Source organism: Passer domesticus, chromosome 7 (genome assembly GCF_036417665.1).
Source record: "Passer domesticus isolate bPasDom1 chromosome 7, bPasDom1.hap1, whole genome shotgun sequence".
Classification (NCBI taxonomy): Eukaryota; Metazoa; Chordata; class Aves; order Passeriformes; family Passeridae; genus Passer; species Passer domesticus.
Window position 1 is genome coordinate 33,688,643 of NC_087480.1, and position 19,687 is coordinate 33,708,329.

The 19,687-nt window shown below is 43.7% G+C and overlaps 1 protein-coding gene and 1 long non-coding RNA gene across 11 annotated transcripts in view; both read left to right on the forward strand.

Annotated features, from left to right (window-relative positions):
- The first annotated feature begins 158 nt into the window (after positions 1-158).
- LOC135304119 (uncharacterized) lies at positions 159-3,037 on the forward strand. Its single transcript, XR_010365561.1, has 3 exons — positions 159-262; positions 1,007-1,147; positions 2,422-3,037. It is a non-coding gene; the product is annotated as an uncharacterized LOC135304119 (long non-coding RNA).
- Positions 3,038-13,419: 10,382 nt separating this feature from the next.
- The window catches only part of KIFAP3 (kinesin associated protein 3), a 68,782-nt gene continuing 62,514 nt past the window's right edge, over positions 13,420-19,687 (forward strand). For 2 of the 10 annotated variants that reach the window (XM_064427573.1, XM_064427574.1), the window contains exons 1-4: positions 15,496-15,641; positions 16,382-16,432; positions 17,896-18,027; positions 19,248-19,402. In XM_064427573.1, coding sequence (XP_064283643.1) covers positions 15,511-15,641; positions 16,382-16,432; positions 17,896-18,027; positions 19,248-19,402 — 469 coding nt within the window. In that variant the 5' untranslated portion in view covers positions 15,496-15,510. The other 8 variants (XM_064427578.1, XM_064427579.1, XM_064427576.1 and 5 more) reach the window with 7 other exon arrangements.

Sequence of the window (19,687 nt, forward strand, 5' to 3'; positions counted from 1 at the left end):
GGGAATTTGTCACGTGCCACAGTCTGGGGGCTGGAACAGCCACCTGGGATGGCAGTGGCTGCATCCATAATGCAGATCTGCTGCTTCTGCCTGTCAGAGAGGGGTGCTCCAGGGTGTTGGAACCCTGGCTGCTGAGAATTTTAGACTTTCTGTGCTGCCAGGCACGGACCCCCAAGAGAACACTGCATTGACCTGAGGTCATGGAGAAGCTTCCAAAATGGAATGACAGAACTTGGATTGTGGGTGTGCAGTTTGAATAGAGGTGTGCAATATCACGGGGGGAAAACTTAGAGTTTAAGATTCTAGAATATAGTAATATCTATAAAGCAAGATGGAGGTTTTAGGGCCATGGATGGTCCTTCTTCACCTTCTTCTCCATGGGTCTGGGTGGTTTTGTGTAATTGGATAAAAAAGTCCACATTGCAAGACATGGGTGGTTGTTTAGTGGATTAAAAGTAAAAATAATTCAGGTGTTAATTGGACAGTTTATCCATAAAAGGCCTTGTAGAGAGAGAGAGACAGGGCTCCATTTTTAGTTTGTTAGAGTGAAGTGCTGTAGAGCTCAGGGCTTGTGAGACTGTAACATAGATAAGAACTAATACACATCTGAGTCCAAACAAGAAATACCATCTACATGCATTTAATCCCAACCCCAGCAAAAGGAAGCAAAGAATCCACACCAGGGGTTGCCACAACAGCCAAAGGTAATCCTGGATTCACTCAGCAAAGTGAGCTTTTCTCTTACCAGACGCCATAAACCCCATAAGAATTGTTGGGCACAGTGACATGTCTTTCCATGGTACAGTTCTCACCCAATACAAATACGTCAGAAATAACAGTTCTAAAAAAAACAGGATTAGTTTTTCAGGGTGAATGTTTAGATAAAATTGTGGTGGATTTGACTCACAGCAGTCCTGCCCTATACAAAAAGAGTGAAGATCTCCAGAAGGCTGTATAAACACTACTTCTATTATTTTACCTGCATGTGATCAAATCCCTGTTGCAGCTCTGTCATCTGTGAGTTGCTGTGGACACACCCTTGCTCCTCAGATCCTCGTGCAGTTAACCAAGTGAATCTCAAGAGCACTGAGCCTTTTAAAGCACTTTCAAAGCACTTCCTACTGCTGTCAAAGCTTAGATCAAACAGGTTTGTGCCCAGAACTGCATGATAAAGAGCACTTAAATAGCAGGGTTGGGTTTGTTGGTTTGGGGTTTTTTGTTTGTTTGGGTTTTGCTTTTGGTTTTTGCTTTAGGTTTTTCTGTTGTTTGTTTGTTTGGGGGGGGTTTTTTGGTTGGTTTTTTTCCACTAAGCGGATGCTTCATTTTCTATTTGTAAACAACATCACATTAATATTTTCTGCTAAGAACAACTCACAAGTGGTTCATGCTGTCTCCTAAATTGATATTCTGAACAGGAGTAGTATCAGTCTACCCAGAAGCTGTGAACAATTCAAGCACTGTTACACAGCCCACATCTGCATTCACAAGAAGTGTGGGGTTTGAGTATGGGCACGATGACACCCACACTATCTGTGGTGTGACTGCTGAAATGTGAGCAAATCCCACATCTCAATCCTAGTTTCCTTTCCCAAATGGCCACTTGACTCTTTCTGAAGTTGAAACCAGCTACCCAGCCTTTTTCTTGGTGGTAGGGACCCTGGAGAATCCAGAGCTCTGGATAAAGTGGAGTAGAGTAAACTAAACTAAACTAAACTAAACTAAACTAAACTAAACTAACAGTCTACACATCCACAATTCCTGCCAGTCATTGGCTTTAACATCTTTAGGTCTAAAATAGGAATGTGCTTTTATTTATGTGGGTAAGCCAACAGTTCCTCTGTGTCCCTTCATCTTCTTTCCCATGAGATGAAGAAGTCCTATGACAAGAGGTTTAGCAGAAATTAAAATGAGGGATCAGCTAGAGCAGCTTCTTGTTAAAACACCTGCAGCTCATGTCTGCCTAAGTAGCCCAATTAAAATAAGTTATCAGATGGTTTATGATGAGTTGCTGCAAGATCCAAGGTGGATCTGCTTGTTGGAGCATCAGGATATTTAACAAAGAGTTGGACTTGCTTTTATATTAGTAGGTAACCATCTGTCCCTGCAGATTGGAGCTGTACATGTACTTCTGAAACACATCAGCTGCACAGAAGAGAGAAATAAAAACATGTGCACAAGCTCCATGTATCACATAGATCACAAAGGGTCAATGTTGCCTTTAAAGGACTGTGTTCTACTTACAAAACACCTGGTATGCAATCCAATTTCCACACAGACATGCTATCAGGCCTGCTGTAAGATTTCTTTTTATCTTAGAAAGGCCTCTATAGTCATTCCTCTCCCTCACACTTATGCTTGGCATATTCTGTCAGGAATAGATGCAGTTAAAGCAAGTAATTTGTGCTTTGTCTTTGACATCAGGTTTTTAAGAGGTCCTGAGAGCCACAGGATGATGTCCCCATGGGCAGAGAGCACACATGCAGCTCTGAGGGCAGTGAAGAGCAGCTGCAGGTTGGATGGCAGCCTGTAACCTTTACAAGTGCCTGGATTGTTCTGGCTGCAGGTTTGGTGGCTCGTTCAGAGCAGCAGTGAATGCCCCTGTCAGGCTGGAAGACAGCAATATGACACGGGATGCACAAATTGTCTGACTTGCTGAGGTCCAGAACTCTTAGTCACAATCCTGAATGCCACTCATGGGTCCAATCAGACTTAGCAGTTTTCAAAATTATTACTGTGGAAATAATTTAGTTTTGAGTTGACTGTGGAATTGACAAAAAAAGAAAAAGAAAAAAAAGAGTGCTTTGGGTTGATGAGAAACTGAAGTACTGCCCTTTTCTCACACACACAAAAATTTCTGTGTCAGGCCAAACAAAATGTTTTTGTTTGTTTGCAGGGCTATTTCCCTTCTAATTTTCTATTTGTTTATTTGTAATTAGGTTCAGGTAGATTTGGTTTCAGTCTATCATTTACAAGTGCAAACAAGAAAAACGTCTCCAGCAGACTGGTCAGTCTTGCAAAATCACTCTGTGTCAAGGAAATGCAGAGCAAAGCAAATCCTTGGGCAAAGACCCAGCCTTGGGAGGACAGGACTTGTGATGTCTCAGGAGAAACCCTTGCTTTGAAGCACATTTCCAAAGCAGAGTTCACTGCTTGTAGGTCAGGATGACTCACAGCCTTCAGGGCATATCCTGCTCAATTCCCATGTGCTTTCATGGGTGCAGCCACAGCAGCAATCTGTTATCATTTATACAACTGGAATTTAGCAATCTGGAATTCCATCTCAAGCAACAAAACACGGCATCTGAGCCCTATGGGTAAATATATATTAAAATTAATGTAACTGAAATTGGCCAGAGCTCTATTCCTACGGAGGGAACACACACTTCTTTCCCTCTAATCCTTTTAGCTCTGGTGCCAACACTAAATTACATTACAAAAGGAGTGAGTGAAGCCTCTCTTGAGTAGTGTCCCAAGCACAGTGAGAGTCCCAGCAGGACCCAGATTTGGAGATCCACAAACAGTGTGCTAACACAAACAGCAGTATTTGGGGAGCACCCTGAGCTTTGGCCAGGAGAATTTTATTTGGTTCTGGTTAGGGACCCTCAGTAGTGCTGAGGATGAAGGGAAGGAAGGGCAGGGTTCCTGATGAAACTGCAGCAGGGGCTGCTCTCTTGTTCTTGATAAGAAGCATGACAGCTGTGCCCACAACATCTGGTTCTCATTGAACCCTAGTGAGAGTTCCTTGCTGAGTCTCTTCCACCTCAGATGTGGTGGTTTAATTGATGGAGCCTGAGAAGGTTTTAGGTCCTGCATGGAATGCTGCCTTTCACTGTGATATGTGACACCAGATACAGTAAGGGCTGGGCTGCTCAGAGCCATCTTTTAAAAGCATTTCTTTTCAATACTGATTTTTGAGTCTATTGCCCTCTGTTGGCTCAGGCACAGGGTAAAGCTCCTTTTTGAGGTGAAAGCTAACAAAATTCTCCTCCTGGCTGACTGGGGAGGCTTGAGGGGTTTGGAAAATGCAGGATCAAGTCTGCTGTAACCTTGTGCATGTGAGTGTGCACAGTTCCTGTGCCCCACAGCTCTGTTGAAGAATGCAGGCACAGCTCTAACCAAGGAGGAAGGGGCTCTGGAAACTGCCTGGCTCGGCCACTGAAGACTGCACACAAGAAGAAAGTTTTTAGGAGTGATCAGAGGGGATCATGGTTTGGTAAGCAGGGAAAAAGAGGACATTGCACACTCATGGAACAGCACAAAAAGCAATGCAGAAACCCCTCAGGGAGAACTGGGCAAGTGAGAGATAAGTTAGCCTCAATGTCTTTCAGCTCTGGCATGCAACTGCCAGAAATGCTTTGGTGAAAAGTCTCTCAAGGATTTATTTTCAATTCCAAAGCTAGAGAAAGATGGCAACCCAAACCATCAAAGCTCCATCTGCACACAACACTGCCAGAAAAAACATGCCTTTCCACTTCCTCTCAGCTGGATCCTTCCTACCTAAGGCATGAGACTGACCCATCTGCTCAGACCACAGAGCTACTGCCCAGTTATCCTGTGTCTGACAGCCACTGGCAGCAGATTTAGGGAGCAGCCTAAATCCATTAGGTGGGAAATGTGCTTTGGCTAGCTCTTGGCATTTAGCACAGACCCAGACCAGGTATTTTCTGCACTCTTAGAAGGCCCAGGCATGAAGCCCCCCCAGTGTGAGAAATCCAGGGCACACACTGGTGATGTGATGTGGAAGGGGTGATGTCAGGAGGGGACAGCCTTTGTGTGGAGCGTGAGCACCCTGACAAAATAGCAGCTCCACCCTGAGAAAGAAGAGAGTGCCATGGGTAACAACAGAGCTGTAGAAAGAAGTGCTGTGTGCAGACCACTGATGAGTAAGACAATTTAACCTTCTCAATCTGCCTCTCTTTTTGCAGAGGCACAGATGTAAAGATCCAGACTTTCAGATCTGCAGCTCTGTGGATCCATCCCTGCTGTTGGCTCGGAGGGCACACATCAGACTGCCTTTCCCTGCTCTGATACAGAGGCACATTTCACAGCAGTGCTGCTGAACATTGCTTCAGTCAGAATTGTTAAAACTAAACTGGAAAACAGATTGCTCTGTGAGCCACAGAGCAACAGGAGAGCTTCTTTTAGCTGTGTGTCTTTCTGCTTCCATCTGAAATAAGCCCCACATCTCCTCTCATTTGCCATCCATTGGCAAAGATCCACCGTGGACAAGAAACTGCCTGTGCTGCAGCCAGGCTGGAGCTGCTGTGGGACAGCTTGGCCAGCAGCTCCTCTGTGCTGTCTGTCTGTCTGTCTGTCTGGAGAGTGTGCACGCAGGGACTGACCCCTCTCTGCTGCCAAAGAGCTGAACTCTGCTTAGCTGTCGCTGAGCACGGTCCCCACCACAGGTCTCTCCCTCATCTGCCCAGCAGCCAGAGCACACAAACCTCCAGAAACTTAATTAACTTGCAGACCCCGTGCACATCTTTCAGTGGTGATTGCACTTGGCCAACATGTCACAAGGGCATTAAGAGGGAGGGAGCAGAAACCTGATGAATGCACGAATAGGTAAGGCAAGATAAAACTAATTTCCTCAGGAAGTCAAAGAAAAACGAGCTGAAAGGACAAAAAAGAAAAGTTGGCTGTAGAGAACAAATATGACAAGTGACCTTGAAAGACCTCTGGCATCTTTAGCTCCTGAGAAGGAGCAGTCTGGCAGAAGCCTGTGAGTGTGTTTGTGTGTGCACAGCAGGGAGATGAGGGGGGTCAGGAGCTGCAAGCAGCATTTTTTGTGGATCAGTAAAAGCATCAGGAGTATAATGTCCCTTGCATTTCAGACACATTGCAGTGTTTGTGACATTGCTGGCTTGATCAGCCTTCATCCTTAACCTCTGAGTTGTGTGGAGTTTCTCAATACCAGGAACTCGCCAGTTAAATTCTGTGCACGCCTTGAAACATTAAATTTACCATTTCTGAAACACTAAGTGATATATATCAAGGGGAAAGAAAACTAGATTAAACTCAACTCCTGGACAGCATAAACTAGAAACACACCTCTTTGTGTGAAATACTGCTCTTACACAGAGGAGTGGCTCAAAATTTGCAAAAACCACCTCTGTTCAGCACGATGTAAAAACCTACATGATCAAGACTGGAAATTGTTTGCTTTCCATTGATACTTTCTAGATAAACTCTTGGACTGGAACAATTCAAAAGCCAAGTGGATGTGTGCTGTCCTTTGGAACCAAAAAATGATCAAGATGTGAAAAGTTTGAGATGGTTAAATGTTTCCTCCAGAGGCTGGGAATTAACAGCCTGGGCAAGTAGCAGAGGAGGGAAATAAAAAAGAAAGCAAAATAAAAGAAGAAACTCTTAAGTGACGTGACAAGGGAAACTTAAATCTTATTTTTAAGAGGTTAGGTTGTACTAAAGCTTGAAAAATTAAATCCACAGCTGTCTCCAGAGGACTATATCTCACTGAGAAAGCTTCAAGTAAGTTTATCATGTATCCAACACCTAGACATTGGACCTCAGGGACCACTAGGATAATATTTCCTCTGGATTAGCAAGAAAGCTAGCAAGTGACATTTGTATGAGACTAACTTTTAGTTTAAGGGGTTTTCTTATAAAATGATAAATGAAGAATGAGCACACTGGGAAGGAAAGTTCTTGCAGTTTGTAAATCCAGTACATCCCCACTATTTGTTTAAAAATGTACTGTTATCTCCTAAATTAGTTTTATTTAGTGGCATCAGTAATTTGATGGTTTTATGTCTGTCATCCTCCCAGTGAGGATCAATGTGTTTTTTATGAGCAATATTTTTAATTTCATAATCCCCTTTATGAGAAATGCTTTTAATTTCAGAAACCACGAGCACTGGCACTGAGACAATATGTAGGAAAAAAAATCTAGAGCAAAACTATAGGAAACAGAGGATGGACCTGGCACAATTACAGTGCTTTCCTTCTGAGATTCTTCACTACTAGCCAGTAAAGCCAATAATATGTTGGAATGCTACTAATTAACTCACCTCATTATGCCTTGCCACGACAACTGATATGCCCCTGGGTTCCAGGGGAATCTCATGAAACATATGAGATGCTCAACTGGGTGAGCTAAGGACAACTTTAACATGCTACCACTGAAATCCAGTAGCAAACTGAGTTTTGTACAAAATAAAACTCAGACATCTCCACAAATGCCAATGTTGGAGTTTGGTACCACAAAGCACTTTTTAAAAAATGTATTTCACTGTTTCTGTGTTTATATAAAATACATTGGTGTGAGGAAGAGGCCATGGGTCCCCACAGCAAAATGCCAGCAGTCTGTGGATGGGTTACAGTAATGCAGCATTACCCTGTCCTGCCCACAAAGAACATCAGTGACAGTGGTGTTTTCCTGCTCCACAGAAAACCCTCAGTTACACACCTATGTGCTTCACTGTGCCTGCACAGATGTACATGTAGGAGGTGGAATGAAGAAAAAGCATACAGAGCACAATTAAATGGGGAAAGTGAAATAAGGGGAATGGCTTAAACAGCTTACAGATGGCAACTAAATTAGCTGAAGGCTGAAGGATTGTTTTTTCAACACACAGCTCAACAGCACTGTAAAACCTCCATTATTGTAACCCAGAAGCTCCTGAGAACCAGTAATTTCCAGAGCTGAATCCTGGGCTCTTCTATTTTCTTACTCATGGGCCAGCCAGACCAGTCCCTTTTTTTCCTTCCCCCAGTCCTTTCCAGGCTCCTGCAAAGCACAGCTGGGAGGGTGAAGGATATTCTTTGCCCCATGTTCTCTTCCACCTCTCAGGTCTTCTGTTGGCAGCCCACCCCATCCTCCTGTGACAGCCTCTTCCAGGTGCTCCAAATGCTCTCCTGCTTTTCCCTCACCAAGCAGGACGAAGGGGCAAGTGCACTAAATCAAACCCAAGTTCAGCCTCTGCTTGGGTCCTTCCACAATGGAAATAAAACAAATTAGCATCAGGACAGACCCTGGGAAAGGATTTACTCTACACTCACCCACATTCTCTTTCTTAAACTCCTGATATAAAGACTGGTAATAATGGGGAAGCATCAACTCATAAATCCTAAGGTAAATCATTCCATGTGTTAAGTGCTATCCCACTAAAATTTTATGCTTTCTTTCGGGTCTGAATTCATCTAGCTTGAATGCCTCTCTTCCATTCTGCTACATTCCTGATGTGCTTTGGCTAAAATTAGGTGGAAACAAATACAAAAACACTGCTATCTGTAAAAGTAGAAGAGTTTTCCTGGATATGAAGAACAATGCTGGTGTTGTCTATGAGAGTTTAAAAACTTAACAAAAATATTTTGGCTGTAAAGTGTTGTGCAAAATCTTAACTATTTAAAGGAAGTAGCCAGTGTCTGAGGTATTTAGAATTAATTTTGAAAAATTTATATTTCCCTCTTGAATCCATTTGAAATTAATTAAGTCAAATGTCATCAGAGCCACTTCAGCTGAGGTACTAATTCCTTGCTTTGCCTTTTTTGGACAAAAACTGAAAAAGGGCAATTATTGTTGTGCAAAGTAGAAACAATTTGATGACCACATGCAGAATCCTTTTCTTTTGAAGGGGAAGAATTCCTGATTTATGATGAAATATAGACTTGTTCAAGTGTAAAAGAGACCCCTCCTTGAAAACACTTTAGCTAGTGCTTAACTTTATTACTGTGGCAAAATTAACCATGTGCTTGAGTGGTTGCAGAGTCAGAACCATAAAATGTCACAGCCTTTATAGCTATGAGTCTGCTTTCTGCCTGCTGCATCTAATAAACATTAAGAGGTGAAATTCTGTCCCCACTGGGGTCAGTGGTAAACTCCCATTGATTTCAGCAAAACCAGGATTTTGCACAAGAAATCCCCGTCGTTGTCATCAGGGGTCACAAGATGACACGAACAGAGAGAGGCCATCTGTTCCTTCTTGTGTGGACACTTCTATATTTAATCTTTTCAGGCTGTTTGCCAGAAAATGAGGAGAAATGGAGAATGCAAATCCTAGTGCAGCACAAACACTGAACATCCATATCCAGAACGTACTGGCAGGCAGGTGTGGCACACAGGGATGTGCTTCAGTGGTGGATTTGGCAGTGTTAGGTTTATTCTTGGGCTAGATCTTAAAAGCCTGTCCAACCTGCATGACTCTAAGATTCTGTGACAATGTACAACGTGCTGCTCTGCATTCCTCCCAGCAAAATTCCCTCCTAAAGGCCTGGTCTTGAGTCAGGCACTGGAAGTCCATGGAGATGGTCACTTCACCACAACCCCAGCTCCAGAAGGAGCTACAAGGCCATCAAAGATCAGTCCCATGGAAGGCAGCAATTCTGATTTCAATAGCCCGAAGGAGAAAACAGCACACTCTGCTCTGCAGTGAACTCTGTATGAAGAGATCTGCTTCTTCTCACATCTTCAGATGTTTCTTTTTTCACCTGAAACAATGGAAACCTACAGGTAATTTTCTTCCCTGGTTTGAATGAGTTGAAAATTTATGTATTCATTTAGCTCAGTGTTATTATATTAATTACATTATATTATATAAAATATATTTACAATATATTTAAATATAAAGAACAAATATATAAAAATATATATTGAAATATATTAAATTTATTATTTAAATATATTATATATTCTATATATTTAAATATATTAATATATAATGTATTTAATATATTTTAAATGTATTTTGAATATATTTACAATATTTTGTATTTTAAATATGTTATAAAATACAAACCAAACCCTTCATGGAGGATCTTGTTCTCTTGTTCTCATTTTTGTGAAGTCTCATGTTCAAGAATAACAAAGGCACTCAGAATTTGCCAGCACAATCACGTGTCACACTGAAAATGACCTTCTCCTGCACAGATGCCACTGTCACTGCTGATCACAAAGGCATTCAAGAATCACCTTGATCTGTGCTCCAAGATTAATTCCATCCAGAGGAGTTAAGCCAGACTTTCCCTTTGCGTATCAGATTTTGCTTTGCCTTGTCTCACTTCCTCCTCCCAGTACAAACTTTTAAGCCCAGGGTTTATTACCTCCATTCCTCAGTCCCTTCCTGTGTGACAGCACATCAGAACAACATCATCTCCATCCCCCACTGAGCTGCACAGCCTAATCACCTAACATGTTTCCCTGGAAGTCATCCTTTCAGAGTGCTCCACTTTATTTTGGCTAATAAAGAGTCTTAAGGAGTTTCATGCACAGTTCATTTTACAAGGACTAGGCAAATGTCCCATATTCATGATTTTTCCCTACAAAACCACTGGATTCTTTTTTTGCTGAGAGCAAGATGCAATCTTTGATGGATAGATTACAAATTTCAGGGTTGCTTTGGTTTCTCAACTCCACAAGACACAGGAGATTAGTCCATTACATTTCAACAATTCCATTTGCTACAGAAAAACAGTGGTGGCTATTTAGGTTGATTTTTTTTTCCACTGTGATGTAAAAGAAACCAGTACCAATGCATTTTCAGCATGCAGTCTTCTCATATACCAAAGGCTCATTGAAAACAATGGAAACACCTTTTTTGACCTAAAAATCACTGCTAGTATCAGTACTTTTCAATACTAAGAGAACAAACAAGAAGAAATAAAATCAAGTTTATCATGAGGCAATGTGGTGGGTGTTGCTCCAATGTCACTGAGAGTATTCTGTCCATCTGGTTCACAACATGCCTGCAGCTTGACTAAAAAATACAAATTTGAGAGGTTTTTGCACAAAAATATTGTTAGTTACTCCATATGTGCTTATTCTACCATATATATGTACACATATACACATATGTACATAAACAATATGGGAGCACTCCACAGCTCTGTCTTTCCTCTTGTTTTTTACCCACCTGCTTCACTCCTCTTGCCCAGCTTCTCCTCATGCAACTTTCTCCATCATTCTCTTCCCATTCTGATTTTCTCTGCAGCCCCCAAGCTCTTTCACACCCTCCTTTATATTCCCTCACTACAAAAAAATCTCTCCTTCAAGCTGACTCCAGAACCATATTTCTTATAACTGTTCTATGAAAAAAGCCAAACTACCCCAAAACACCCCAAACAGAAGAACAAGGTAGAAACACAAAAATCTTGTGTATTCCAGCTTTTGCTTGCAACTTGATCCCCCTTCTGTCTCAAATACCAACCTCTCTTTCCTCCCCCTCGTGTACACGTCTACCATGCAGGTGAGGAGATCTCCAGAGTCCTGTCCCATAATCTTCATCACACTGTAAGGACAGGGATGTAAGGAATTGTGCAAAACAACATTAGAAGCTCAGGGCAAGGCTGCAGAACAAAACCTCAGGCAGCACATGCTCTACAATTTAATTTTAGAAGAGTCCACCATGGGGTTTGGTGTTTATGCCATGTGGTTTTCCAAACCTAGCATCAACTGGTTGTCACTGCCCAAGGGAATTGTCTGATCTTGGCAGGGCTGGTGGCTCAGTACCTACAAAGCTGAGATATTTATTTCACTTGGGCTCTTCCCAGCCTCTGCTGGCCCTTCAGGTCCTGACAAACAGCCAATTTCAGCCCAAACATCATGGCACACTCAACTGGAATAAACTCATATTTTTTCAGCTCTCACATTCTTCTGTATCATTCTCATCTTGTAATCTTTGGCCTGTTTTCCATAGGTGTCTAAAACTGGACTCCATTCACAGGCATATGTGACCAGATAAATAAGATAAATTCACAGTGAAATAAACGAAGACTGTCAGGTACTTAGTGCTCAGTAAATATCAGACTATTTATATGGCTTCAGAGTTTAATGTTTGGCTTATGCTTATCTGGAGAGCTGCTGAAATCACTGGAGAATTATCATTCTGATTAGGCAGCTGTGTTGTTTTGTTTTTTTTTTTCTTTATGACAATATTACTGTGATAAAAATAGAATAAGCCTAGTAACAAGGGTGTTATGTTCTAGCAATGTTTTGTAAATTCATTGCACTAAGGTAGCACTTCATATTTCACAGGGTACTTTCTTTTTCCATTTTCTGTTAAAACAAAGGCAGGCACTGTGTGGATTCCACAAAATATTTTATTCTGCTCTGTTACAGATTATGAAAGTATAAAAATTCTTAGTCTTTAATGGGATCAGTAGACATTAAGTATTTATGCTTAGTATTTTGCCACAATAAAAACCAAAAGCTTTGTTATCTATTATTTATTTCTGCATTTCCCCTACGACTCTGGCAGACAGAATTTTCAGTTGTAAAGAGCACTCCAGAAAACTACAGCCCATTAAGATCCTTTCTGAGACCTCTTGGATATGATGCTATGTGCTTGTTCTTTAGAGTGGCTTGGAGACAAGAAAAAGGGACAGAAAAGTCAGGTGCTGGCTGAATATGTAACTTTTCCAACATGATTTTGGATTTGCAGCCACTTTGGAGCCACAGCTGTGTCAGCCACGGGCTCTCTGTGTGTCAGTGACCCAAAACGAAGATTATGTTCCAAAACACCAAGGCTGTCTTAAGGTGGGCTTGGCCAAGAGCTGGTGCTGAGCACCAGTGACCACCTCAGGTGGCCGTAATGGGGCAGGACACCACAAGAGCCCTTCTTCAGTCCTCTTCTAAATGCTGCACACAGGGTCTGGAGCATCTCTGGATGAGGAGAGACTGCGGGAGCTGGCACAGCTCAGTCTGGAGAAGAAAGGGGATCCCATCCATCCATGTAAATGTCTCCAGGGCAGGTGCCAGGAGGATGGTGCCAGACCACTTTCGGTGCTGTGCAGTGACAGGGTGCGGTGCAACAGCCATGAATGGAAACACACGAAGTTCCACCTCAACATGAGGACGTTCTCTGCGCTGAGCGTGACAGAGGAGGCTGTCCAGGAAGGTGCAAATTCTCTCTCTCTGGAGGCATCCCAAAGCCACCTGGGTGCATCCCTGTGTCACCTGCTCGGGGTGACCCTGCCTTGGCCAGGACCATCTCCAGAGTCCCTCCCAAGCCAGCCGTGAACATTCTGACATTCTCCCTCACTCCCGCCGTGTCCTGAAGTACCTCTCACCAAAAACAACGTGATTAAGTGAAAAACCGTTTCACAGTTTGGCAGGCGGCGGCAGTGATGCATATCAATTTAAAAATAAATTAAATAAATACAGAAGACTAAGTAAAGGGTACCAACCCTCCTGCCTCTGCTGTGCTGAGGTCAGGTCACTTATCACTGTAATGGCCTGAATCATATCGACGCACAGAAACGCAGCGCTTCTGAAGTTTATAAAGTTAACTTTTGTGTACATATTTAGAGGGAAAAAAAAAACCCCAAAACAACACAGCTTATTCCTTTCCGGTCCTGATCCCTCACAAGCGAGCGGGAGTTCCCCGCCGTGAGGGGCCGCGGCAGCGCCTCCCCCGCGCCTGCAGGGGGCGCTGACGGGGAGGCAAAGGCGGGGCTGTGGGTGAGGGCGGCGCGCGTGCGCGGGGCGGGGCGGGGCTCGCGCTCTCCCTGGTAACGAGCACCGCGCGAGCGGGGCCGCGCCCTGCCCGGGCCGCCCCCCCCGTCCCCTCACAGCCCCTCAGCGCCGCCATGCAGGGCGAGGACGCCCGCTACCTCAAGAGGTAACCGAGGAGCATGGGCACGAGGGGCGGCGGTTCGTGCTGGGGTGGAGCGGGGATGAACGGGGTGAGGAGGGGTGGGGGAAGTCGTGGCGGTTGAGGCGCGGCAGCTTGTGCGGAGGGATGGAGTGTGTCAGGTTGTGGGTGCGAGACGCAGGTGTTGCGGGGTGTTTGCAGAGGGCTGTGGGTGGGGGGGATGTCGGGGAGCGGCGGGTGTGGAGGGTGAGGCCGAGGTGTCGCTGGGTGTAGCGAGGACTGGCTTGGGGATGGATGGGAGGTTGTAGGTGACAATGGAGCGTGTTTTGGGAGGGGTGGTGAGGAGGTGGGTGGAGGTGTGGCGAGTGAGGAGTGGCTGGTTTGGAGGCTGACTGGAGTGCTGGGTGAGGGGTGTGGGAATGGGAGATGGATTTGTTGAGGTGATCCCCCCTCAGCCTGCCCCAGTGTGTTGGGAAGAAGGTTTGGATGGGGACTGGGAGGGTTAAGGATGAGTGAAGGTTACAAAGGCAGGGTAGGCAGAGAGGTCTGGTCTGGGGATGGCTGTGGTGGCATTTTATGGTGTGTTTGCACCATAAAATGCTGAAAATGCTGAAATGTCACTGAAGTGACAGCAGGTTGAGAGGAGAATAGGAGCTATTAGGAGATAAGTGGAGAGGATCACTGTGTATTAGGTGCAGGTAGCTGGTTTGGGGATCAGGGGTGGGATGAGAGACAAGCCAGGTTCAGAGAGCAGCTGGGAGATTGACTCAGAGGAGGTGTTGAGAGTATGGCATGGCAGATTGGGCAGGACAAGTGCTGTGAATGGAAGAGGTAATTGTGGGGTAAAAAGTGTATGATCTGGGTTTGGTGTTGCAGGTGTGATGAGTGAATGAATGGTGCCTTTTATCTGTCTGTTTGGCACTGAGAGCAGTCAGCATAAGGAACAGGGCCTGAGCTGGCAGCTCTTGGATCTCTGTCAGTTGTTTCAGAGCAAAGTGAATCAATCCCAAAAGATGCCAGGTCATCTAGGCCTCTGTTCAGATGTCAGTGTGGACAGTGTCACTTCCTCCTGTCGTGCAGGTGATTGTATCCATCCTGTCTTGAATCCTGAGGAGTTCCTGCTCTTGTTTTTTACTTCCTTTCCATTTATTAGTATTTCCAGAATTTCCTGTTTAGATTGTCTAGGTTTTGCTTTTTCTCTGCTTACATGCCACATATTAAGCTCCATAGTTGGAAACAGTGCAGTACAGGGGAAAAAAAACTCTTGATAATGTTTGAACGTCCATTCTGTCATAGCAATGCCATGATGGGTAAAAATCAAATGTCACCCTTAATTAAATCTGCAGCTGTAATTTTGGAGTAGTGCCTGTTTTTTTAGCCTTACCTGTTCAGTTTATGCCCTCTTATGTGATTTTGTGGGAATCTTTGTTTTGTACCCATCCCTGCAACAGGTGTAGCTGTCTCTCTTTTTTGGGAGCACAAGCCCAAAACTGCCTGCTGTGCTGTGTAACGTGGCCAGGCTGGTGGGCAGGTCTGGTGTTCCTCTGCTCCCTGCTTCCCTTTGTCACCCTGCATGGGCACTCCCCCTCCCACCAACTCTGACTTGCTGGGATTTGTTATTGGATTTTCAGCCTTACCCACGTGTGCTTTGTGCCACTTTTCATTAGGATAGTTTGCTTTTGCTTTTTCCCCTCTAAAGGAATTAGTTAATAAAGGATATTAACACTCCAGCTTTGGTTATGTGAGCTCAGCTTGCAGCTTTTGTCTGTAGAAAAGGCCTTCCTCTTTAAACCTTGAACTGAGCTGGGTTCTTGTTGACAAAGCAAGCAGTGAAGTGAAAGGACAGGCTGATGTGCATGAGAGCTCCCCAGTGCATTGCTGCTTCTACTCATTACAATATTTGCAGTTTCAAATGTTTTATGTCGTGATTTACAGACTCAGGATGTGTAGAAAATCAGTAAAGATGTTTGTAGATTTGAGTGAGAGGAGGGGATTTTTTTCTCTAAATGAAGATTTGCCTTGTGATGCTGGCAATCTGAATGCAGTGCTTTCCAAAGGCAAAACAACTTCAGTGGCTGAGGAATGCATTTTAGTGTAGGTCCTCAAGGATTTCACAAAGTGGGATTTTCAGACAGGGAACTCATTGATTTGTGACTTCATTAGCTCAGAAATAGCTCAGAGAGGGTGTGTGTCAGTGAGAGAGGGCAGAAAATCTCTGCAGCTCTAAGTTCTTCAGTTTACCAATCTATCCCTCTGAAAGAAAAAATTAAATATGAGAAGTCCTAAAACTGCTTAAGCAGACTTAAGCTAAGGCTCTCCTGGTTGCTAAGCTCATCAGTGGTTTACTGTTGCCAAAAGGAGGAGGTTTCACTCCTCCTTTTCCCTGATGAGAAATAAGAAGTATTGTTCCTTTTCTATAGAGCACTTTAGTTCTGTTACACAGTGAAAAACGTCCTGTCTCCAAAACATGGGGAGTTTTCTGTTGGATTGCTGGAATTGACTGTGACAGGGACTGATGAGCCCTCATGCTGAACTCCAAGGTGACTGCCCAGGAGCAGGGAAAACATGGGAAGATCTGATCCTTTGGGCAATGATGAGCTGTTAGCCCAGCTTTATTCTTGTAAAACTTTACCCAACTCTGTTCTCTACCCATCCTTTTCTTTGCACCTGTAAATATTACTAAGCTGTCACTAACCAGAGCTTTGACTGTCAGGAGCCCTCAGTGTTTGCAGTTGGCCTCTCCTGATAGATCTTAATGTAGGAGAAATAGATTTGGAGGTGGGAGCTGGATTCTTTTGAAGAATAATTTTGCCATAAACTTTCTGTCCTGCAAGACTGGACCTTGTGAGAAAGAGAACAGCCTGTAATGAAACACCTGCTTCAAGGTACTGTTCAAGGGGACAAACCCAAGTCTCTTCAAAAAATCTCAAGTCATAAAGGATGAGTTTTGCTATGCTTTCATGGAGAATGTTACTCTCCAGCACTAGGGAGATATTTCTGTTTGCTCTGTGTAGCTTTGTGTCCTTGCAAGGCTGGTAGTTGAACTGGACTCTTGTGTTTCCCACAGCAGAACTTTCTGTGGTTTGTGGGGTTTTTTGGGCAGCTGTATCTCAAGACAAAGATATTTTTTGCAGCTGAATCTGCAGAAGGAAAGGTGGACACCAGAGTAGCTTGGTAGATGGAGACACATTTCAAACATTTTCTGCTGGGAATGGTTCCAGCACAGGCTGCATCTGGATTTGCTGACATTTCCAGCTTTATGAGGCTGAAGTCATTTTTCCTGATCTAATTGACCCAATGCCATGGCTATCTGCTATCTCCTAGATGCTGATATGACCATGGTGAAGCCACTTGGAATTCTCTTTATGGACATGATCTGTCTAAAAACCTGAACACCCAACAAAAAACCCACTCCACATCCCAAAAGCAAACCCACATTTTGGAGGTGGTTTTAATTTGCAGTTTAGCAGCCTGTACATATTCGATACCAAGTGGAAAAAGGGACAAGTGTCATCTTTACCAATAAATCAAAATAGGTCACTGTATTCTCTGGATGTGGTTCTGCCACTGCTTGAAAACAGAAATGAGGTGTGTCTTCATCCATCTGAGCCTTTCCTCGGGAGCCTTGGACCTGCATGGACACAGAATTGTTGGCACAAAGGAGGAGAGAGCAGGACAGGCCCTTTTGGCACTGGCATAAACCAGAGTGCTTCCCTGGAGAACACTTCTCCCAAGGATCTGTAGCTGTAGAAAAGCAGGTAGACATGATTTGGATCTTTTGATGGCAGCTGTTGGTTTTTGTGATCCCTCAAGCCTGGCAAGCAGACACAAGGAGGTGAAGAACAGTAGCAAAGAGATTTGTGTTTCAAGAGAGAATAGTTAAATTGAAATACAAATTATTTGCAATTCAGTCTCACAGAATTGTAACTACTAGGAGTTAGCCGAGAGAATGACAAAAAAATTCCATTTGTAGAGGACTGCACTAAGTGAAGGCCATTAGACAAAGATTAGTCAATACTCACAAGGTAGTGGGGAACCAACTGGGAAATTCACCTGCTTGGTGAAATGTATCTTTTTACTCATTGTGGTGATGTGGAACAGGATTACTTTGATTTCTTTCCTTATTTCTGTGGGTAAAGCTTTACCATGACTTGGATATTTCTGTACTACAGGTGGTAGCCAAGAATATGCCACTAGCACCAGGCTTTGGTACAGCTGTGTGGGGTGGAATATGGTATGGAGAGGAGAGCACTACTTGGGTTTAGGGCCTGCATAGCAGGTCCCTGATTTCTGCTCTGGTGTGTTTTTTGAGCTTTTCATTTAATCAGTTTTTTTCCCTTTGTGACAGGAAGGTAAAAGGAGGGAACATAGATGTGCATCCATCTGAGAAAGCCCTCATTGTCCATTATGAAGTGGAAGCAACGATTCTGGGAGAGCTGGGAGACCCCATGCTGGGGGAACGCAAGGAATGTCAGAAAATGTAAGGTCACAGCTAGCTCTAATATTTTATTTCAGTCTTCATAGTCATGGATTCAGTAACTCAGAGTACCACAGAGCTCTGAGAAATTGTAGCTTCTGATCTGTGTGGTACTTAGTGCTGGACTAGAAGAGGGTTTCAAAGGAAATGGAAATAACATGTGCCTAGGAAGGTTAACATCTGAAACACACGTTGTACATTGCTTTTCAGCCATGTCCTTTAAGGTGTTTTGTTAAGAAAAGTGATGACTCCTGTTTTACATGATGGGTAGTTGAGGCAGAGAAAAGTGAAGTGATTGTTTCCTGTGCAAATGGTAGTTCATGTTGGAGCAAGAAGTACCACTGAACCTCCTGACAGCCTTGTGCTCCAGCTGTTGGCTCTCCTGTTGTTTTGATCTGCCCAACCAGTGAATTCACTGCTTTAGCTGCATTTTACTTCTGCCTGGTTGATTTCTTTCAAGGCCATTAAAATATTCCCTACTGGAAAAGCCCAGAGAACTATCATAACTTCATTTTTCAAGCTGCAAGGTTGGATCTGTTCTAGGGGTTTTATCTCTGTACTGATTTCTTTTTGAAAATTTGAACTGAAGTGGCTGCCTGTGTGAGTGTGTGTTAGAAGAATAATTGGGGGGAAAAGAAGAGAGAATCCTTAAATTGTCTCAAATTTTTGAAGAGACCAGAAGCATACTTCTGTCATCAGATGAATCAACATAACTTGCATCTGCATGATGATGGAATTCCTTTTTTTTCCAGCCTTCTGTTAATGCCTTCCTGCTTATTGCTTGTGGACCTGGCTGCAGATCTGCCAGAGCTGTGGGAGACTCCTGGCACTGCAAAAGAACCTTTCTGTGCAGACAAACACCCCGAACTGTCTCTCATTTGGGACTTTTTTTGTCTGCAATACTCCTTTGAGGTCCTGTGCACTTTCTATGGGGTATATCCAAATCAATTGCTGTCTTTTGTATCCAAGATGGCTGTAAGGGATCTGTTCAGACAGCTGCCTTTAATGTTGCTGCTTGTCAGCTCATGAGCAGTTATGCTCCACCAAATCTGTTTGACAGTTGCTTGCCATTTGGAGTTCAGAGGCACCACTTTGACATGAAAGGCACAAGCCCTGGGTGTATCAGGATCATTTTTGCTTTGAGCAATTCTTGACTGTATAAACATAATCAAAGCACTGAAGATAAAATTAAAAAACTGAAAAGAGACTTGTCTGTGTTGCAGAATTCGGCTGAAGAGTCTTAATGCAAATACAGACATTGGTTCCCTGGCTAGAAAGGTTGTTGAAGAATGCAAGCTCATCCACCCCTCCAAGCTTGGAGAAGTAGAGCAGCTGCTGTACTACCTGCAGAACCGCAGAGATTCCTCAGCAGGAAAAGGTAAAATATACAGGAACAAAGTAGCTTGGGACTGGGGTGCCTCAGCCTTGAACAAATACTGAGGTGTTCCTAGCTGAGAACCCAATGTGCCTGATGTACCAACGGGGATGGTGACAGTAGGGGACATGTATGGAAACAATTATGATCTTGAAGTGAGGAAATTACCTTTTTAACAACCAAATTTATTTTATTATTTTGGTTACCTTTAGTACTGATGCTTCTTACTGGCTGCCTTGTACTTTAGCAGGACTTGAGAGGTACAGATGTGGCTGTTGGGTGCAGCTT